The sequence below is a fragment of the Pelophylax lessonae genome (genome assembly GCF_965119305.1).
Source record: "Pelophylax lessonae genome assembly, chromosome: 4".
Classification (NCBI taxonomy): Eukaryota; Metazoa; Chordata; class Amphibia; order Anura; family Ranidae; genus Pelophylax; species Pelophylax lessonae.
Window position 1 is genome coordinate 185076833 of NC_138771.1, and position 24108 is coordinate 185100940.

Genomic DNA, 24108 nt, shown 5'->3' on the forward strand with positions numbered 1-24108 from the left:
CAAGTCTTTATTGTTTCTTTTCAATGGCACTTATGATCCAAACATGGACTCTAAGATATTATATTTTTTCCTTCTAATGTAAATGTTATTAGTATTTCCACTTTCATAGCATACTCTTAACATGAAATCTTAGAAATATAAAACAGTTTTTCAAAAATGATGCAACAATTGTTTTTTCTTTTGCACCTGCCAACATATTTTTTCCCCAGATTCGTACAAAAATGATAGATGGAGAGATTGGGGAACGCACCTTCCAAACACTAGTTAAATCCCAAGATGAGGTGAGAATTTTTTATATATTGTAGAATTAAGGTAATGTAGTGTCCATAGTAGCTTAATATATTTTCTGGTAATTCTGAAATAAAGTACCTTCAAATTTGTGTTGGGGATGTATGATGTTCCTTATTAGAAGATGTGTATGTTCAAACAATTTCACTGGTCATGACTTAATTAATCTGCAGAGGAGCATGTTTTTTAGCAGCCTGTGGATTTTCTATGAATAATTCACAGTCTGCCAAACCTTGTCCCCTGGTGTTTTCTTTTTTTTAACCTTTTGTCATCTTCCTTTCCTAAAACAATGAGTCCTTTAGGCATACAGTACAGCAGCCTTGTCCAGGGCTGGCAAGCCAGTAAGCATGTGACCCCTCACTATGTAGATACCACTCCTTATATGCCCAGCAGGATGATTCAATAGGGGATTCCCTCTTAAAACTCCTGCCCCAGTGCTGACATGCAGCAAAGTTGCTGTAGACATCTGGAATGCTTATGTGCAAAGCAAGGGGCAGGAAAGTTGCCTTCTTCATTAAATTATCCCACATGTTTACTCAGGGGCTCCAAGCTCCTGAGGGACTCAGTTCTCAAAAGAAGTTTATGTTTGCAACAAGAGCATGGTGTATTATATGATTCTCACAAGCCATAGTCCATTGACAGACTAAATCACTATCTTTATGATACATATATCCATGCCCTTCGCTACAGTGTGTTTGTCAGATTACTGCCACTTGTTTGTAAACAAACTGACTTAAAGGGGTTGATTTACTAAAACAGTAGAAGGCAAAATCTGGTGCAGCTGTGCATGGTAGCCAATCAACTTATAACTTCAACTTTTTCAATTAAGCTTTCACAAAAAAAAACTATAAGCTGATTGATTTCCTTTTCTTGATTTCTTTATTTACGGGTTTGCAACAGGACACACTAGTATGACATTACAGGTGTTGACCCTCTGTAAGGAGGGGCAAACTGCCCAGACCTCAAAATGATCATACCTTGAGGTCGGAGCATACCTGGAAACATTTTCTGCAATTTTTCATAAAGGAAAGTAGGCACACTAAGTGCCCAAAAGGTGTGGGTGGGGGGGGGGGAGATAAAGAGAAGTCAGAGAAAGGGGGTGGGGAGGAGAAAGAAATTTAGGACTTATGGTATCTGATAGCTAGGTTGTCAAAAAGAGAGTAGTCCATACATTTGTATACGATCTGCAGGACCTGATGCCAGAGGGGGCAGATCTTAGGACAGTCACAGAAAATGTGAAATAGCGTGCCAGCCTGGGTACTGCATCGCCAATATAATGAACTGTGTCTGAGCAATAAGGTTGTTAACAGGGTTGGGATCCAGTACCAAGTTGATTGATTTCTATGCAGAGCTGCACCAGAGTTTGCACTCTCTAGTTTTAGTAAATCAACCCCAAAATTTCCACTGATCTCTGTAGTCACAGACAATTTTCATAATAGTTAACATTACTGCATGCACCTCATTAGCCAGTTTTATAGGCCTTTGTTCTATCAGGCCTATGTTGGAAAGAGGCTCCCCAGCTTTTACTTAGAAAAGTGGGCTACTCATAACTCTCTGTAATTAACAGCCTACCAACTAGCTGACTAGAGTAGTGACATTGGTGTCAATACTCTCAGTAACATTGTGCGACAAAGACATATTTTTATGTACTTGTAAAAAAGTAAACCTAGGAATAGTGTTGATTTGCTCTCTCCCCTCCATCTCCTCCCTAATGTAGTTATTATAGTGGTGGGACCTTTGGAACTAAAAGTGGTGTGTGAGTACTGTGCTTGCCACTAAGGGAAAGAAAGTGTGTTTGGGGCTTGGAAAAATTGTACACATTTCTACTGCTCTTGCATTGTCACCATGTTGCACAGGATTCCAATTGAGACTTCAAGAGGCTGTTCCAGCAAAAATGATGTGGGTAGGATCACCTGTTATCATTATCAGGAAGTTGTTCCACAGAAATGCCATGCAATGCTTCCTAAAGTACATGCATATAGGCATGTAGACAGGAAGTGGTTGCAAAAGATTAGCAACACTGAGATGCAGCAAAGGATAAAAAAGTGGAAATTTCTTATAAGACACATTGGTTTAGCAAGCTAAATGTCATATATTTATGTTTGAAAGCAGTGCTATCTATATATATTTTGCTCTCTTTTAGAGGTATATTGACAAAGCCAACAGAACATATACATGGGGTCCAGTAAATGGAACAGACTACAGGTAATCATTTCTGAATGTTTATCTAATATAATTGTACAAATCCTAATATTTTGGTTTCTGCATCTTGATTTAGTGCCTAGTTTATGTTCATGTATTTTCCTTTACTTTCTAATCTTTGTTTGCATGCAGCATGTATACATACCTGTGATAGTTCTTCAGATCCTTTCTTTGCTGACCAAAATTATCAAACAACTAATTGAAAACCCCGCTTATGAAGTACTCAACATCAGTGGGTGTATACTCTATGTATACAAGTAAAGTAAAAAAAAAAAAAAATAAATAAAAGAATAGCTAGCTTCCAGTAAACATAAAGCAACACTTTCTGTTAATATTTAAAGTTGTTATAAACCCTCACAAATACCTACTGAAGTGAATAGCCTCAGATGATACACAGAGAGGAAACAAATCCTCCTACATAAGTTTTACTTGTATATCTGCTGTCTTCCCCTCTCTACACACTTTGAAAAGTGCAAATTGTGTAAAAAATCTTTCTTCATTATTCAGCAGTACTTAGGGGTGGGTGGAGAGATGGTTTTTGAACTGTGTAAGAGCTGATTGGAGGAAAGGGACACCCACCCTCCATATAGGCAGGGGAACAAAGGAAACATACAGAGCTATATCCTGAATAGGCAAGCTCAGTGCTTATCCCCCTCTAAGCTCCCTCCAAGGCACAACTTTTCAGCTACTGTTATTTCATGTGTCAGAGAACTTGTCAGAAGGGACTCATGCTGATAACAGAGGAACGGAGCACCAGAGAGCAATGACACTTAGAGCTTTGGAGACAGATGAGTAAACAATACAGATATGTGTGCTTACATCAAAGTTCATGAATGGGGTTTACAACCACTTTAATTAAACACACAATCATGTAACTGCTAGTTTATTTTGTTCTTGATAACAAACAAAAATCTGTGAATCGATATTTCCATCTAGCCAGCAATGTGACTGAGCTAAATTTCAAAAGCAACATTCATAGTTCACCTTAACTAGAGTTCTGTATAATTCACTTCAGTAAAATTTCAACATGGCTTTTTACTGGGAAGGGTAAACCTGCTTTCTGATGTTTTTCCTGTATCATTACATCTCTTGGCTTGTTTTATGATTCAGATGTATCCTTCCAAGGCAGGTTTGAATCTGATAAGTTTCTAATAAGAACATTTTTGGTCTGGCACTTTGATACATCACACTGTGAAAAACATTAATGAGTCTGTAGTGAATGTTTTGGCAATATACCTTCAGCATTACAAACATGCAAGCAAAAGGGTTTCCCAGATCACCAGATTACTGACAGAACTGGATTGTATGGGCTGATACATCTATGCCTGGATGAAAAACTAATACGCAGAGCAGGTAGCTTTTTATTTCACAGCTTAGCACTTCAGTTTTTACTAGATTGTACCTTTAGGAGGGCTGGGTCATCTACAAGGAAACTAGACAGCTTCCAATGGGCCATTGGGTTTGGATATTGCCTAATTTGAAAAAAAAAAAATGTTTTTGCCTCTTTCTTATTATATCAATAATGATACAGATCAAAGTAATGGTTGTAGAATGATTAGATGTGCACTTGCTGTACATTTGTAAGGCACAGTTCACACCTGTGTGATCTTTTTTTTATGGTTCTGGACATGCTACAGAGCTGAAACTTCACATGTACACTTTTTAGACCCCCCAGATACGAAATCCAAAGTAAAAATCAAAAAATCTTTTTTTTTTCAATAATTGGCTTTTTTATCAAAAATTACAATTTTTAAGAACTTTTGTGTGATTTCGTATCTGGGGGGTCTAAAAGTTGTACCTGTGAAGTTTCAGCTCTGTAGCATGTCCAGAACCATAAAAAAAAAAGATTGTTTGTTTTAGAACTTTTCACACCTTGCCGGTTTAATAGCAGGCATTTTTTTGGGTTCTTTGCAGTCAGGAAAAACATCTGAACTTGTGTATAGTGGTACTGTGCACAAGTTCAGATGTTTTGCCTGCCTCCAAAAACCCCCAAAAAATGCCAGCAAAAACACACCTGGGCATTTTTTTTGAAGCTAGCTTTTTTTTTGGCATTTTTTGGGGTTCTTTTGAGGCAGGCAAAACATCTGAACTTGTGTATAGTGGTATATATACACACATAGTTATATGTATATAGACACCTAGCCATATATAGGTGTGATAGTAGCAGAAATATATTACTGTAAATGATTTCATTAGCGCAAGCATATATTTCTGCTACTATCACACCTATATATGTCTAGGTGTGTATATAAATATATGTATGTGTGTATATACACCACTATACACAAGTTCAGATGTTTTGCCTGCCTCCAAAACCCCCCAAAAAATGCCAGCAAAAACACACCTGGGCATTTTTTTTTGACGCTAGCGTTTTTTTGGCATTTTTTTGGGTTCTTTTGAGGCAGGCAAAACATCTGAACTTGTGTATAGTGGTATATATACACACATAATTATATGTATATAGACACCTAGCCATATATAGGTGTGATAGTAGCAGAAATATATTACTGTAAATGATTTCATTAGCGCAAGCATATATTTCTGCTACTATCACACCCATATATGTCTAGGGGTATATATACAGACATATATGTGTATATATACCCCCTATACACATGTTCAGATGTCATGTCTGACATCAAACATGTCCTCAAAAAAGCACTGGCAGTGGCAACCCCTGCAGCATGAAAAATGCTTGCTGGTGAGAAGCCATATTCCTGTCCCGAAGCAACTCAGAGAAATGATCATTTCTCTATAGCGGTCACCCTGCTATGGAAGGGTTTTGTCACCCTTCCATAGCAGTCACTGTCAGTTAACCCTACACTACACTACGGTCCCCTTACACTTAACACTTTCCCTACAGAAACTAAATTTTTGAAGCTAACTTAAGTGTAAAGGAGCACTCTAACTACACTAGATATCCCTTTCCTCACACTAATAAATGCTAAATGACACTTTTAAAGTAAAATTAACAGAACTGCTTCCACTCTCTTCCATGTCCAGTATAACAATGCTAGGAATATGGCGGGGGCTATCTTATATACTGGGGGGTGTATTCACTAATGATTGGTCTAGGGACTCCCTAGTCACTCCAATCACATTCCTAGCATTCTCCTGCCCCCTCAATTGGCTTTTGCTAATGGTTCTGGTCCAATCACGGGCTTTTAAAGCCCATTTCCTGAAGCATTGCATTTTGATCGGTTCTGGTTGCCGAATTCCGAACTTTTTGGGCAAAAAGTTCTAAATTCGGCCGAACCTCGAACACCCAATGTTCGGGCCGAACCGATGGTGGACCCGAACCGTTCGATCATCCCTATTTACTAACACTAGATTATTACTATTATAAATCAGAATATTTTAAGCCTGATTTAGCCCAGTTTGCCATATAATTTTGCCACATATTTTTCCACATATTTTGTGGCTAAAATGACACAAATTTTTAATGATAACTTTCTTACATTTCACCTTTTATGTACTATATACTGTACTAGGATGCCCATAAATTCCAGTAAGCAGTTGGGCATGTATGTATAATCTGGCTCCCCTCATTTGTCATGTTTGCACTTTTGTCATTATACCTTAAAATAATTGTTCAGTATGGTACATGTTTACTAACCAGCTCAATCAATTGTTCCTTTTAAGACCCGTCATCTAGAAATTTAAAGCACTGTGTTTACCTTAAATGTTTTAGGCCAGACTGGGTGCAAGCTAAGGCTTACTCAGGTCATGCAGAGGGACTCAAAGATGTTCCAATGCTTGGGTTGCTATCTTGTCTTAACCCTCCCTAATAGCAGAGTTATCATTGCCATCATTGGAAGTGTCCAATATCTATGAGCAAGAATCATCAGGAGAATATGCAGATGTTCCAGGGTTTCTTTGGAGCAGCTTTTCCAGCCCCTTAATGTATTTTAGAGTTGATGAATCTAAATTCTATAGTGTTTAACATTTTCAGCCATTCAATTTATTAAATATTATTTTGTATGATAGATAGATAGATAGATAGATAGATAGATAGATAGATAGATAGATAGATAGATAGATAGATAGATAGATAGATAGATAGATAGATAGATAGATAGATAGATAGATAGATAGATAGATAGATAGATAGATAGATAGATAGATAGATAGATAGATAGATAGATAGATAGATAGATAGATAGATAGATAGATAGATAGATAGATAGATAGATAGATAGATAGATAGATAGATAGATAGATAGATAGATAGATGGATAGATGTAGTTGTAATACAGCCCTTAGTGCCTTGATTCAGTTAACCTAAATGTCTCCACCTGTGCACTGAAGGGAAGAGATTTAACAAACCTAGTAACATACAGGATGTTTGACTTAGAACAGATGTAGTTTGACATTTTTCAATAGCTTCTGAATCAAGCTCTAATTTGCAAGCTTCCAGAGCTTTATTTCACAGGTCAGACCTTTGTCTTCCAGTTAATTGCTTGTGTGAGTCAGAGACATACCTTAATGGTATCATTTAGTCTTGTGGCGAAAAGTAATCCCCTGTTTTGTTTTATATATGGCAGACTCCTTTTTGATTTTCGTGTCCTAGTTAGTGAAAAACTATCCAAATAAATCACTACTGAGAATCAAATTGAAAAAGATTGTGTGGTTTCTTTGCATGTTACAAAAATTAAAAGATACACTGTAGGTTTTGTAACTATGATTGTCACACCAGTGTATCTCTTTATTATTTGTATCTTTTTGAATAGTAGTAGGCTATCATTATTAGGTTATCACATACAGTATATTAATATATAGTATATGCTTAGACTGATTAAATTATAAATAAATATAAATTAATTATAAATACATTTTAAATTCGGGCTTGTTAAAAGGGTAAGTCCATCTGACATTGTTGCAGGCTGCCAATCGCATCAATTCATGTTGATGTGACTCCACTCATACCTCAGTTGTTTTCATAATGGAGATGGTGAGTTTGGTGATTATGATTTTTGTGTTCACCAATCTTATTTTAAGTGTATCAGAATATAGAAGTGTATATATAGAATAATCATTCATGAGTACTTTCTGGTTCATCATACCTGTGTTGGCTGATAGAGGAGAGAAATTCAGAACTTCATAAAGAGGACCTTTAATCACTGGCATATACTGTCATCAGGGTCTAGTATTAAAAAAAACGTAATTGTTACAAAATAAAACAGTAAAATATGTAAAATAAAATGCATACAGCCCAGTTTTAGTTTTTAGTAAACAGTGAGCACTTAGTATATTTTTTATCCACATATTTTAGGGATTTGTCGGAGTCTTTACATTATTGCGGGTTCCGAGTTTACCCCAATATCTTAGGGGGGACATGCGCTCATGACCTTCTGTTAGTTCGCTGATCACCACCATTACTAGTAAAAACAAAAAGAAAAATCCATAAATATATCCCCTAGTTTGTAGATGTTCTAACTTTTGCGCAAACCAATCAATATACGCTTATTGGGATTTTTTTTTTTACCAAAAATATATAATATAGTAATTTAGATTTTTTACATTTTTTTATTGGGTATTTTTCTAGCATAAAGTAAAAAATAGTGTTTTTTAAAAAAAGGGGGGACATGCGCACATGACCTGTTAGTTCAGGGGTCCATCTATTGAGGTGAGCAAGCAAGATACTCGTTGGTGGAGGGATTGTCACTCCTGCTCTGCTACTGGATCCTTTTCCCCATGTGGATGTGTTTGTAGCTCTCTGGGCTTTGTGGTTCTACCTGGAAGCATTTGGACCTATTTAACATTTGGACTGGGTTTAATGCTGTTTGTGCTGAACTTTCTATTTGTATTGTCTATCTTTGAGGTGATGTGATAATCCTATAGTATTCAGCTAGCAATTCATTTTCCATTTTATCATTTTCATTTGTTTGTGCTGATTGTACCTATTTTACAAATTATGAAGGACAGACTCGCTTTGAATCAGAATTTGCTAACTGTATTTTTTTTTTTTTTCTCTATAGTCTTGCCTTAGTGTTACCATCCTACAGCTTTTATTACATTAAAGCTAAACTGGAAGACACAATGACTCAAGCAAAATGTGAGTAGTAGGGTAACCAACCTCCAAGAAGAGGACATTCCTTTGTAGAATTGATGATGCCATTTTTTTTCAGTTTGGTAATTTTTATGTTTTTCACAAAAATCTTTAAGACACAATGATTCTAATGTGAAAATTCTCAACCGTCAAATCACATGTAATGTTGTATTGTATTAAAGACAAGATGTTATTACACACACGGGAGGGGGGTTTGAAAACATTTTATAGTTCACTAACCAACCATAACACCAATGCCTATTAATTGTTTTTATGAAGATTCTGATAGAAGTGCATGCGTTAAATGCATGGATTTAAATTAGGCCAAACTGTTTGTTGCGCTGCTACAACAGAACGGTAGGCATTTAGATGTGCTGAGAATGCATGTTCCTGGGTTGCAAAGCAGACTTATGTTTTACAGTTACATGTTATACAACTGACTATGGGGTATAGTTAAATTTAGTTGATGTTATATTATTTTAAGATAAATGTCATAATTTATTATTGTTGCGACAGAAATAAGTGTCTTTTGACAAAGGTTGAGAGTTGCTTAGTTTGTATTCTGCTTTGATGAATATGAACAGTTCTTCCTATAAAACCACCAGATTCATTAGAATCATTGTTTACTCATTATTGTTGATATGCAAAAGATCTGTTTGCAAGTATATGTGTATGGCTTACAAGTAATTAGAAAGGTGTCAAAGTCTACAAAGAAGTGTTGATAAGTGCATTTCTGTTTGTTTATGAGTAGTATCAAACACCTTCTCTGGCTGTCACCTGTTGCCTTTAGTAATCTAGCCTTCATGTATCCCTTTTTAATGTAAAACAATAATTTCATGAGAAAAATAATTAAGTGAGAAACAATACCTTGCAGCAAACTCATTTTATTGTGAATAAATCAGCCCTTATTTTCCTATATTCTAGTACCACACATCATTATTGTCCATCACTGCCTTTAGTTAACTCATTTTCTATACAATTTAAAACTTATATAAATCATTATAGAAAACCAATCAATTATGTTATGCATTACACTTATTTTTAATATATGGAGCAGATACAGCTGGGATCAGATATTACGGGGAAGGTATGGTACAAAGGAAGACAGCAAATGTAAAGTGTATATACACAGTATGATTAGATAACACTTTGTCCCCATAGCATATTTAGCAGACTATATTGGCTCTTCAGTTTTGGATTTGAGACTGATTGTCCTGATTTGATTTAGTTCATGTATGTGTAAAATTGTTATATCCCTGCTACTTACATTTCTAAAACTGTACAATGGAGCACTATGTAAAAGAGAAGGAAGTGAAGTCAACATAATACGGAAAGCCCCATTCAAATATGAATCATGTTCATGTTTCCAGCATACTTCATAGGTGGTTGAATGTCTCTCAAGGCTAGAGCCCCACTCCCTCAGGTTTCGGGGCCAAAGTAGTAGTACAGATAGTTGCTGGAATTTATTGATATAGGAGCAGTGGTCATCAGAACACTGGGAATAAGTCAGCAATATATGGGGTTGTCATAACAAGAACACTGAGTAGCAAAAGAGGCACTGTAGGGAACACCCTAATATAAGCGTATTCATGTGTGAGATGTCAGTTATTATTCAGTGGTGACACTAGCTAACAATTGCTTATCATTCTCTGTAGATCTGTGATTTACTATCCCTGAGATATAAAGATAACTATTTAAGTAACTTTTTTGTGTGCACATGGGACAAATTGCCTCTGTTTACACCTTAGGCAACAACCTCGGAATTTATGACACACTCAAATTCTGTCTCATCTTTATTTCACAATTATACACAATTGATTTGTGATACATTTAAAGTGGAACTTTAGTTAGAAAATTAAATGCTGCTAGATCACTTCAGACCTGCCCTTTTTTACAATTATAGCTGTGTAAAAACATTAAAAAATTTGAAATATAGTATGTGCTAACTCACTATAGAGCAGCACCTAGAATACCCTGGACTGTGGGGAAAAAAGGTTAAAGTGTATGTGTGCTAGTGCGCTCAAATAACTTCAATAAAAACATTTAAATTGATTTATTGTAAAAAGAAAAAAAAAAAAATATACGAAAAAAATAATTGATGATCCCTTGACCTCACCATATAAAATGGTTGAGAAAAGTGACAAAGTGCTAAAGTGCATACAATGTTAAACAAATAATCAAAGAAATGACAACCCTGTATATCTCTACAACACAAAAGTGCTTAGGTGCAAAAATTATATAACAGTGACACCAGAGAAAATGACACATCCAAGGTCTGGATGATATATAAAAAAATAGTCCGTCTAGTGTGCACAAATGTATAAAATTAAGGGGCATATAGGAACATATCAAAAGTCTTTAATAATACATTATTCTTGGTAGCTCAAATAGATAAATGTTAATTATGCTTCATAAACGTTAGTTGGTGCTCCATGCAATCCCCAGGTGTTAACAGCAGTAGGAGCTAATGGGCTCTCGCTGTTGTCTCAGCTAATGAGAAGAGACAGTCCTGGGACACCAGAGGCCATCGTGAACATTGCTGGATCGGAGGGAGCTCAGGTAAAGATCGGAGGGGCTGGAGGGGGCCACTGCACACAGACAGTTTTTTACCTTCATGCATAGAATGCGTGAAGATAAAAAACCCTCAGCTTTAGAACCACTTTAAAAATAAGTGCCTATACTGTTTAAAATCCAGTAATACACTGTATCACACTGCTCTGCACATGCTCAGTTGTTCTCAATTTTTTGGCACTGTGCCGAAAATCAGTGCCACTAGAGGCCGTTCTGCTGACTGCCTAAAGATCTACTGCTGCTCAGGGGCTCTTGGATTCAGCAAAATGACAGCCTCTGGGAGAAGAAACAGGCTCCATAAAATGCTGGAGGCAATTTAGAACACACATGGTAGCATATTTATTCTGGAATGTATGTTCCTTGCTAAAAAAAAACCTTATTTTTATTTTATTTTTTTAGGAAGTATTGGGTAAAGTTCCACTTTAACCTGCTGTGTGACTTTTTGATCTGATTATCTACTAAGGCTAGTTTTGAATGATACTAAATAAATATATTTTTCAACCACAATGTTCAAATAAGAGATTGTATAGTGTGTCCAGTGATGCAACCTGCTTGGGTCTAAAACATGTTTTACATTTCTCTAGGAAATGCTTCATACAGCCTTTTACATTTTATGAAATATATTAGATCCTATCTAATCATATCCCCTCACATTTAGATTTATGTACAAGAATGACTTAACCCACTAGATTGGACAGTAAAATTGTGTTGTTCACACAGTTTTCTTCGCCTCCAACACAGCTAAGATCTGAAATCAATAGTCAAATTGAAAGCCGAAAAAAATCAAAATTAAACCCAATCCCTGTGTCTCTGAAATGTTGTAAATAACATTTTAGCCTAGTACACACGGGCCCAATGTCAGGCCTCATTGGCCAGTTCAATAAAAACCGGCTCACATTCAGCCCCATATGTACTGGAGTCCGTCCCATCTGTTTGGCCAGCTTCTGTCGAAGAGGGATGACCGAAAAAAGTCTGCCGATTGGCTCTCGATCAGCGCTCTCAGCCAATGGCTGAGATCACTGACTGGAGTGTTATGGCAGGAGGCGTCCCCCTTTCAGAACACAATAGAACAGCAGGGGGATCACTGTACTTATGTTGGATTGTTAGTACAGTGGCTCCTCCTGAGTTTTTTATTCGTTCAACCTTGCTGGGTAAAAAAAAAAAAAAAAACTAATAAAAATAGTGTGCACGGGGTTTTACTGTATGCAAAGCCATACCTCTTTCATTGTATGTTTCCAACCATGTCACGCTCTGCATATTTTTTGCTGCTACATAAACGTATACATACTGTATAAGCTTGTGGTGCATACTGCACATAAGTGGGTATTGCGGACTAATGTTTCAGCGGTAGATTGTACAGACCATGTGGGATATACAGTTGAAGATGGGGAAGAACTACATCCATGTAGATACAACTATCCATGTGCTGTATAATGGAAAAAGTATTCACTGTGCAAAAGAATTTATAAAACTGGCTGCTGCCCTGCTACCATTTTTTGTGGATTTAATTTAACAATGGCATCTGCTTTTAATGTTCTTCCCATTTCAAATATGTTTTTGTCTGTACAAATCATGGAGTGCAGCTATCAAAAATGGCAACTTAAAAAGATCAGATACCAATTACATATCCTAAACATCCAGCCTAACCATTCCGCTTTTTTTTTTTAATTCTTGTTTGTTGACTGTGTATGAAATCACTCTGATTTGTTCTGTGCACACTTTTTATGTTTACTTTAATAACCGTTCAAAATTGACTATCCAATGAAAGGCACACAGTTTCTAATAATTGATATAATTTCTCACTAAATAGGATTTCTAATTGATTTTCCATAAGTCGCTAATATTCTGCCCCTGAGCACAAGAGATTTTACTAGTGCTGTTTCACAGGAATTAATTTGTTATAAATAATATTTACTTGTTAAGCACATGCAGCGACTACTTATGGATTGCACAACAGATCTTTCTACAAGAAGAAGATTTTATGTAAAATCTTGCATATGATCCAATTGTGATGAGTGTTTGTCTCTTTTTTCCAGACTTCAGCTGTATTTGAATTAACCTTTTATCTAGTCACAATATCTTTATTCAAGAACTTGAATAAAATATTGTTTGTGACCCCTTTTACCTTTACCCTGTTTTTCCTATTCTCTTGCTTTCTCTATCTGATGGACAGCCAAAAAAAACAGAAAAAAGGGCAAGTACATCCTTTATGCTTATTTTGTTAGTTTTTTCTTTCCTTTTATATGCCTCCTTGCTGTTTCATTTCTCTTGTTCTATGCGTCTACAGTACATGTTTTGATTGCCTTTTTATTTTTAATAATTATTTATTAGCTTAAAGTGTTTGTAAACCCTTAGAGCCGGTTCACATAGGCGCGACCCGACTTTGCCGGGCGACCTGTGAAGTCGCGGTGCGCAGCTCGCACCGCGACCTCGGAGCGGCATGCACGTACTTCATATCATTGAAGTCAATGCAGGTCGCTCCAGGTCGCCCCAAGGTAGCTTAGGACCCTTTTTCTAAGTCGGAGCGACTTGTGTCGCTCCTATTAGAACGGGTCCTCTGCTAATCTATGGCAGGTGACTTGTCAGGCGACCAGGTCGCCTTACAAGTCGCCCCAGTGTGAACCGGCTCTTACATATTCCCATCGAAGTGATTACCCAGAGAATAAACAAACCCTCATACATAGGTTGCACCTGTTTACCTGCATCTTCTCTGCAAAATGTATGGTGCTTGCCTGAACTGCAGGGGGTGGGGAGCTTCAATTACACTGCAGAGCTCAGTGAGAGCTGATTGAAGGAAAGGGACGCACCTCCTCCTCACACAGCACACAGAAACAGAGCTGAAACTGCCAGTCACATGCTGTGTGCTAAAACAAACAAACCCTGTCACCTTTTTTCCTCTTGGTGCCAGAAAAACCTGTCAGAAATGACTGATGCAGATAGCAGAGGAATGAGTCAGCAGACAGAAGTGAGGCTTACTGCTCTGGATTGAGATAATTACACACTATAGAGGGAAATGTTTTGTTCATATTTTATGTCAGAGGTTCACAACCACTTTAAGATAGTGTTGCAATAATAGACATGATTAATACCTGTACTATATCCCAGAAATAGTATGGATTTCTTTTTGTCATAAAAGTACAAGCACAATTCATAGGTTTTTTTTTAGTCTTGCTTATAGTAGTTACAGAAACATTAGATTGTGTAGATTAAGACTAAAGTTGTACATTATTAACTCAAAGAACTTTGGTTGGAAAAATTTTAGTGCAAGCTGATTTTGTTAAGCCCTGGTTCCAATGACTGAGGCTATCATTTTTTATGTGATACAAGCCAGGTAATTATATCAACGGGTGCTATGTACATTATTCACATCTAGACAGCTTTATTTGCTAGGAAAATGTCTATACCTGTAAGGAATCTGGAGTAGAGGTGACCAGATCTGCGTGGCTACACTTAGAAACTGAGAACAGACTATATAAATATATATATTATAAAGAAAATGTAGTAATAATAAAACAAAAGACATCCACACCAAACAGGAAACAAGCAAATGTGAAGACATAAGTAAACTACAACCATATAACCAAAATGCTTAACTAAGTAACAGGAAGGCTAACAAAGTAACTATTTACAACATGTACAATTTATAAACAAGATGAGAAACACTTTAAAAGGGAGCTCCAGAGATGCAAGGAAGGGGGAATCTGGACTTGATATAGTAACAAGGAGAGCAAATGTAAGGCAGCAGGATGCAGGGTGTGGGATGCAAGGCTAGAGCAGGATTAAGATCAGGAACAGCAGTAGGATAATGGGCAAAAGCATCAGACTTAGCACAGCAAGCAAATCAAAACACTGATGCAAGGTGTAAAAGAAAAAGAGGGACTTAAGTACCTTCTCTGCAGCCAGAATCAGGTGGAGCCTTTTTACTAGAAATTTCTGGTTGCAGGGAGGCACTCATTGAAGGACATTGGAACTACAATTTTCCGTCCAGGGAACCAAGGTGCCACCAGCAGATGATTCAGGTCCTGAGAATTTCTCTGACCTTAGGAAGCAGTCTCCAGACACTCCACTGTGCCCCACCACTGGGGTCTGAAAGCTGATTGGGTACCCCACTGCCAGCGTCCAAAAGCTGGCTGGGCTCCCTGCTGGTCAGTTTCACAAGGAGGTGCAACATGCTGGGATTCCAAAGGAAACCTGAATACTTCACACAGGGTCCTTGGTCCACACAGGTACCCTGATGCCAGGGTGTCCATCCCCAACTGGACTTTCCCCATCTAGATTGCTAGAGACTGCTCCCATTGTAACTGCCACTCAGTTACACCCAAGGCATAGGTTACCCAACCTGGGTTCTAATGGAACTCTTCTCTTTGCTAGACAACCTTTACTACTGGGACTATAATATTGGGTACAGCTCTCACAGTCAAAGTGGGTAACTGGAACTCTTGGCCTTGGCACAACATTAAAAAGGCTGTAACAGTAGCGTTCTTAAGCCAAACAGGTAACGCATGCAAGCCACATGACAATGGAAACTCTGACTTTCAGACCTATCAGCAGGCGGGAGCTTATTCTTTTTAATTGTCTGGCTGGATGGTGGCCCAGGAATCAGCATAGTCCAGCTGGGCAGTGAATCAGAAATCAGCATAGGCAGGCTTAGCGACAGCCCAGGAATCAGCATAGGCAGGCTTGGCAATACCAGAGGGACCACAAGAGGCAGGCTTGACAGCAGACAGTGGATCACCAGAGGCAGGCATTGAGGCAGTGGACAGCAGACCATCAGAGGCAGGCTTGGCAGCAGACAGCAGATCATCAGGGGCAGGCTTGGCAGTGGATAGCAGATCATCAGGGGCAGGCTTGGCATTGGACAGCAGATCATCAGAGGCAGGCTTGGCAGCAGACAGTGGATCATCAGAGGAATGCTTGCCAGCAGACCTTGAAGCAGACTGAACCCCACCAACTGGTTTTGAGGCAGACTGAACCTCATCAGCAGGCCTAGAGCAAACTGCACCATATTAGCAGGCTTTGGAGCAGACTGCACCCTATCAGCAGGATTTGAGGCAGGCTGAACCCCATCAACAGGCTTTGAGGCAGACTGAAACCCATCAGCAGGCATTAAGGGCTGACTGAACCCCATCAGCAGGCAGAATGGAAGCAGACTGGACTCCATCTGTAGGCAGCATAGAAAGGGACTGGACCCCATCAGGAGGCAGCATGGAACGGGACTGGAACTTATTGGGAGGCAGCATTGAAGAGGGCTGGAACCCATTGGGAGGCAGCATGGAAGCGGACTGGACCCCATCAGCAGGCAGCATGGAGGTGGACTCGACCCCCTATGACAGGCAGCATACAGGTGGATTGGACCCCATCGGCAAGCAGCATGGAAGTGGACCGGACTCTATTAACAGGCAGAATAGAATCTGGAACTGGCTGAATAATAGTTGAGACAGCAGTGGATAGTAGTAGAGTTGTATGAGCAGATGCTGGGGTCCTGCAGGTGATTGCAGGGTGCTTACTTAGATTGTGGAGCTGGTGAAAAAGTACTCACAGTACTGGAAATCATAGGAGAAAAAGTAGCTGAAGCAGAGGAAGATTTCTGAGAGGTTGCTATGGGTAACTGAACTGCAGGGGGAGCCTTCAATGGGTAAATTGCAGGGGAACTGTGATTAATGAAAGCAGGTTAATGGCATACAGGAGGGGAGGAACACTCAGTAGCAGCTTTGGTTGACAAGGGTAACAAAGGGAGGGATTATTGATGTTTAGAGGCAGATCTGAATTGATGTGAATCAAAACTGGGGATAGTAGTTCTGAACAGGCTTGGAATAGAGGCTAAATGAAGTTTAGTGTACAGCTCCCTTGTCTGACTAGAAAAAAGCACATTAGTAATACAGTAATACAAACTAACAGCACAAGTAATGCTCAAAGAAGGAATCTGTGCCATTTTCCAGCAATCATACTAAAAGACTCAACCTTCGGCATACTAAAGATGAAGTGAAAACATCATGGCCATGAGGCCTCATGCCCCTTGGGCATTTTTACAGCAACTGTTTTGGGTGTCAGACTTTTTTTTAACTACCTCTAAACTCCCCTGCTTGTTATCCCACGTGTTCATGCATAAATAGGCTTTTATCAGCGTTTCTTGGCAGGAGAGATTAGTTGCAGAAAAAACCCTCTGCCAGCTTGTTCTGGAGCAGCAGCATTTTTGCAAAGAAAATGTTGACAGCTCCTAAACTCTACTAAACTCCCCTAAACAATGGTGTTTAGCATAATTTTTTGTTATTTTTTTTTTAACCACTTGCCGACCGCCGCAAGTACATTTACTGCGGCAGTCAGACGCTCCTGGGCAAAGTGACATAGTACTACGTCGCTCGCCCAGGAGCCTGTAAGGGGCGAACGCACTGCTGGAGGTGCGCTCCCACCCCCGCTCGTCCACAGGCATCCCCGCGCGTGTGACTGGTGGCTCCGATGTCCACTGGCCACTCGCGATCTCCCGCAGGAGAGGGAGAAAGGCAGACGGCTGATGTAAACACAGCCGTCTGTCATTCTCCCTGATGTAAGTACAGAGGCTATACGATCCTGCTATGTAGGATCGTATGTCTCTGTGGTTACATCACAAGCCACTCCCCCCCCACAGTTAGAATCACGCCCCTAGGGATACATTTAACCCACTGATCACCAATAAAGTTAACCCCATCCCTGCCAGTGTCATTTTTACAGTAACAGTGCATATTTATAGCACTGATTACTGTAGTAATGTCACTGGTACTCCCAAAAGTGTCAAAAATGTCAGTCAGGGGTCCAATCTGTCCGCCACAATGTCGCAGTCCTGCAAAAAAAATTGCAGATCGCCGCCATTACTAATAATAAAAAAAAAATTACATAAATCTTTCCCGTAGTTAGTAAACGCAATAACTTTTGCGCAAACCAATCGAAATACGCTTATTGCGATTTTTTTTATGTAGCAGAAAATGTGTAGCAGAAAACAAATTGGCCTAAAATGTTAAAAAATGTTAATTTCTACATTTTGTTTGAGAATTTCATATAAAAAAAATGTGAAAAATATTGTTATTTTTTTCAAAATTGGTGCTCTTTTTTTGTTTATAGCGCAAAAAATAAAAATCGCACAGGTGATCAAATACCACCAAAATAAATTTCTGTTTGTTGGAAAAAAAGGACTTCAATTTCATATGGGTACAGTGTCACACGACCGGGCAATTGTCCGTTAAAGTCACGCAGTGCCGAATCGCAAAATAGGGCCTGGTCTTTGAGCAGCCAAATCCTCCGGGGCTTAAGGCTGCATTCACATGTCAGCTTATAATCGCGGGCAGAACCGCCGCGGTTCCGCCCGCGATTCGGAGATTTATTGCAAATCGCGGGACGCCTAGCGTTGCCCGTTGATTTGCAATAGCCCCCCAAACGCGGAGCGATGTTGCCGCGATTTACGCCCGCCGAATCGCGGCAACATCGCGCAAACAAAATCGCGGGACGCAATACGCTCCAAAGAAGCTCTTGTACTTTTTTGGAGCGTATTGCGTCCCGCAATTTTGTTTGCGCGATGTTGCCGCGATTCGGCAGGCGTAAATCGCGGCAACATCGCTCGGCGTTTGGGGGGCTATTGCAAATCAACGGGCAACGCTAGGCGTCCCACGATTTGCAATAAATCTCCGAATCGCGGGCGGAACCGCGGCGGTTCTGCCCGCGATTATAAGCTGACATGTGAATGCAGCCTAAGTGGTTAAGCGGAAGCCGCCGGCATTCTTAACAACCAGTGAATAGCCTGTTGTTAGGGAGAGGGCTAGAAGCCAGCTGCTGCTTTGAGGAAGGGGGGCTGTTGATGGGGACAAGGGCCTCTTCCCCACAACCCTGGCCGGTGGTTGTGGGGGTCTGCGGTCGGGGAGATTATTGAAATCTCCTTTAATAAGAGGGCCCCAAGAACCCACCCCCATGTATATTATTCTGGGGTACATAGTACCCCTTCCCATTCACCCAAAAAAGTGTAAAAAGTAAATAAAAACAAAGCTCTGGTCCCGACGAAGGCTCCCACTGTCTGCCATCTCTGTCGCCTGACAGCTCTTAAATAACTAATGGGCAGGGCCCCCTGGTGACGTTAGAATTTTAATATATATATATATATGTATATATATATATATATATATATATATATATATATATATATATATATATATACAAACACATATAATACCATATGTGTTTATCCAACAAATGGTAATACAATTTTAATCAAGGACTTGTCAAAAACATGTGTTATGGTTTTATTTACATTTTATACTTTTTTAGTGATTGAGTAAGGGTACTATGTACTCCATACTCATTCACATGGGGGCAGGATCTGGAGGCCTCCTTGTTAAAGGGGGTTTCCAGATTCTGGCAAGCCCCCTGCCACAGACTCCCATAACCACTGTCTCTATCAACATGCAAACAAGGTGCTTTGGAGGGCAGAGCCCCCCTGCCCCAAAGCAGCTTCCCCATGTTGAGGGCTTGTGACCTGGAATGGTTCAGTGGAGGGGTGGCCACTCCTATGCCCCCTCTTTTCTGGTCTGCCAGGCTGCATGCTCAGATAAGGGCCTGGTATGGATTTTGGGGGGGACCGACGCCATTTTGTTTTAAATTTTGGCGTGGGATTCCCCTTAAAATCCATACCAGACCCAAAGACCCTGCTGACAGCTGATGACTCATACATTAAGGACACGGCGGCTGGCTTCACTCCTTAATTCTGAAGCCACTAAATGTAGCTTACACACTAGGCTAAACACTGCTAAACACCAGCAAAAATGCTAAAACATTAGCATTTTTTTTATCCAGCGTTTCTAAAGCAGTTTTTAGATTTCTAGTGTGCATGAAGTCTGAGTTGTAGCAGGTGAAGCTAAAATAAAACATACCCGAACAAAAGACTGTATTTTACTAAGTGAAAATCTGCCCTGACCAACCAAGTTATGTGCTACCTAAATGTATTCCAACAGTTTTTCACCAGTGCAATCCTGTAAAATCTGGTGGCGAAGATGTTTAACTTTTATTGCCAATTTCACAGGACCAATAACCTCCCATAGATACATCTTAACAATACAAAAACAACAAATACTAAATGCAATATTTCCTAGTTCTGAAGTGTAGCTGATCTGGTCATGAGTGGACCTCAGTGTCATGTCAGGAATCTGTAGCAGAGATGAAGGATCTGCGTGGCTACACTTAGAGACCAGACTATATACTGTAAAGTAAAGTAAATTAATTAATAATAAAACAAAAGACATCCACACACAAAAAAGGAAACAAGCAAACATGCAGATACAAATGAACGACAACCATATGACCAAAATGTCTAACTAAGTAACAGGGAGCTTAACAAACTAACTACAGTATATACTGAACAATATGTACAATATATATATACAAGATGAGGAAAATTGGTAACAGGGAATACCAGAGATGCAAGGAAGGAAGGAAGCAGGACTGGGTACAGGAACAAGGGGAGCATATGAAAGGCAACAGGGTGCAGGATGCAGGGCTAGAGCAAGATCAAGAACAGGAGTAGGATAAATGGCAACAACACCAGACTTTGCACAGCAAGCAAATCAAAACACTGATGTAAGGTGTATAAGCCGAAGAGGGACTTAAGTGCCCTCCCAGCAGCCAGTATCAGGTGGAGGTTGATTACTAGAAATTGCTGGCTGCTGGGAGACACCCACTGATGGACAATGGGACTACAGCTTTCTGCCCAGGGAACCACAGTGCTACCAGCATGTGATCAAGACCTGACAACACCAATCATTCTTGGCAGGGTAAGTGCAATGGTTGTAGATCAGATTTATGTAATTTTTTATGTAAAATTTATGGAACTTAGTTTCTCATGCATGCTGTATTTTAAAAGTGCAGTACTGTTTGCATGTCTTTTGGCATACTCTGTATAAATAAGGCAGCCCATAGATGCGTCATTTTTCTTTTTTTAATTTACCAGCGTGTTGAATAATAAACTGACCTGATTCCCCCATCCTCCCCAATGAGCTATTGTGTTCTGGCAGCGAGGAGACTTCCCTGCCGTCAGAATACACAGATTAGCACTGCAGGCAACAGCCTGCAGTACTGATCAAGCTGCAAAAATCCAACAGGAAAAAGGATTTTCATTACAGAATAGACATACTATGCAACAAAGACATGCCCAGGAGTTACAGCATCTCAGCCTGAATAATCAAGATGCAGAAGACTCCAGAAAAAGCAGGGCACATGTCAGCATCAGCAAGCGAGGGTATGGATATTGCATTGCTGGAAAGGAGATGAAAATAATAGGGTTTAGACCCACTTTAAGACTGTCAGTTACTGTATACAGTATATTTAAAATGTGCCCTGCTTTGAAATTGTGTGTTATGTTGTACATTTATTCTTTCTTAGAGTACCTCATTTTATTACTCTTTAAAGCATATGCCATATGACCTAATTAAACAAATGCGGCTAACATAATTAATGAATCTAACAGAGGGAATGTAGCACTGATATTGTTTGCTGTTACAGACTTTATCAAATCTGAGTGTTGTCTTTTTCTCTATCTGATATAAGTTATTTATCTTTTTCAGACACTGAAACTTTGAAACCTGAGCAGTTTGATGAAGCTGGCGCCACCTATCTAGCACCAAGGTTTATCACTTTTCTACATTTCATTTAGTTTGTTTGTTTGTTTAACATACACTTTAACTCCAACTCCATTTTTTAAAATACCAAAAAACCTAGAAGAGTGACTTTGGAAAATGACCAAGTGACATATCAAGCAATTCCCAAACTTTTTCTTTTAAGTTTGGGGTATATTTATTATTTCTTTTTTTTTAACCTTTTTGTCTGAGTATAGACCAAGTTTATTCCAAGCATGTTTAACTTCACTTACTGTTCTTTGTCTCACCACCTTTGCTTGAAGTCTATTTCAAACATCCACTACTCATTCAGTAAAATAATATTTTTAAGGTTACTTTTGAGCTTTCTTCCTGCTCATTTGAGGTGATGTCCCCATGTTGTTGTTCTCAGCTTCATAAATAAAAACAGCGTTTAGAAACATTTTAGCAATTTGATGTTCCCAACATAGACAACTGTGTAGCATGCATTTGGTAGTCTATTTCAGATTAGGGGAATCAGTTCCATATCTAAACCTATTCAGAGAGAGGTAGGTATAGCATCACATAAATGCTGAAGAGCATTAAAAGCAGGATACCATAAATTGTGGCAGTTTGCTTTCTAATGGTATAGTAAAGCTGTTAAGTCCTTATTCTATCAATGTCTTTAATTTTGAGTAAGATTGGAGGAGTAAAAGGCTGCTTCCGTGGCACTGAAATGCATGCCCAAACCGCATCTATAAGGTGCATGATAAAAGAAGATTTGTATTGAATGAGCACACAGTTGCACAAAATAGTTCATAGGCTGGTGGTCTAGATACACCAGGTAAGATGGGAGTACTAGTTGTTGCACTTTCTAAAAAAATGTGCATATTTTCAGGCAGCTTGAATAGATATGTAGAAGAGTACCTTGAAAGGAGGCACATCTCCAGCAAAGGTTAGAATACTTAGAAGACTATAAGAATGTCTGATGGAGATGGGCAGAACCCTGTATTATCTGCAGAGTATCTTGTAGCTATGTTCTTGAAATTTGTTGGCATACAAGAAGGCCCTTTCTGTTTGTGGTGGATAAATGTCATGTTCAAATCTCTATCCCACTTGTGAATGTAAGATGGGATATGCCCTGCTGAGGGGGCTACCAACCTTTATTTCTGATACTGAGACTTCACAGGAAAGAACTGCACTTTGCATCGTATGTATAACACAATTATGTATATATATATATATATATATATATATATATATATATATATATATATATTAAGAAAAAAATATCCCATCTATTTCCTACATCTTTGTGCTCAGTGAACAAAATCCAAGATGTGTATAGCAGCAAAGAAACATGTGACTGAGTAATCAGTCAAGGAAGTAGTAGCCAAGTATGTTGAGAATGATTACCAAAGACACAGATCTGAAATCATTATAATACTTGGTCCTCAAGATGTTGACACTAGTTTTGTAGTATTTATAACACAACTGTGCCAATATATTAAGATAAATGATCGTATCTGATTTCTACTCTTTGTGCTCAGTGAGTTAGAGAGTTATTGTACTTGTTAACTGTACCCACAACATTTGTAGCTAAAATTTCAACCTTTATAACTTTTAAATTAAAAAAAACAAAACAAATGATTGCATGCTTGGATAATAGTACTTTATATACTGAAAAAAGGTTTACATATGCAGCATACTGAAAGTTATGGCCATACAAAATCTTATAGCAACATGCAAGACAGTTTGCACACGCAATACATTTCTTATCAGCAAGTTCTTTATTCTTGCAAAGTATTTGATAAACAAACAATCAGTGCAAATCTCTAATAGAATAAAACTCAACATAAAAAAGTGTATAATATTAATATAAGTCCGGCTGCATTCACCGATATTGTGTATTCACTCCACATAACTGATCAAAATAACAGAGAAAAGTGTTGCGCCAGAGTTAAACAATCTTAAAATAAGTCCATATGCAAAAATAAAAAATCCACTGTGAAATCCACTCATGTCAACAAAAGCTTTGCAAAGTGTAACACAATTGGCCAAAGTTCATACTAAAAGTTAAACTCAATCATCTCAAACTGGTTTCTTGAACATGACAATGAGGTCACTGTACTCCAATGGCCTCCACAGGCACAGAGATTTGCCTGGGAGCGGCTGCCTGCCACAGTACATCTGCGGCGGGAGGTCGTAAACAGGTTAAAGTGCATCTACAGACTCTGTACTTACATAAATCAAATGCATATCTGATAATGAATTTACAGATTCTGCTTATATGGCAAACACATCTTGGGAAAAATTTACAGATTGTATTACGCAGCGCTTGAAGATGGCATGTCTGCACAGGAGTTACATGTATTCAGCTCTTTGAGGTGCATCTGAACAAGTGCTAGTACA

At 38.8% G+C, this 24108-nt stretch overlaps 1 protein-coding gene across 2 annotated transcripts in view; it reads left to right on the plus strand.

The window, feature by feature from the left end:
* CACNA2D1 (calcium voltage-gated channel auxiliary subunit alpha2delta 1) overlaps positions 1-24108 on the plus strand; it is a 960240-nt gene that overhangs the window by 848255 nt on the left and 87877 nt on the right. For both annotated transcript variants that reach the window (XM_082257081.1, XM_082257082.1), the window contains 4 exons: positions 210-281; positions 2432-2493; positions 8469-8545; positions 21688-21748. In XM_082257081.1, the coding sequence (XP_082113207.1) occupies positions 210-281; positions 2432-2493; positions 8469-8545; positions 21688-21748 (272 nt within the window). The remainder of the gene's footprint in view (positions 1-209; positions 282-2431; positions 2494-8468; positions 8546-21687; positions 21749-24108) is intronic.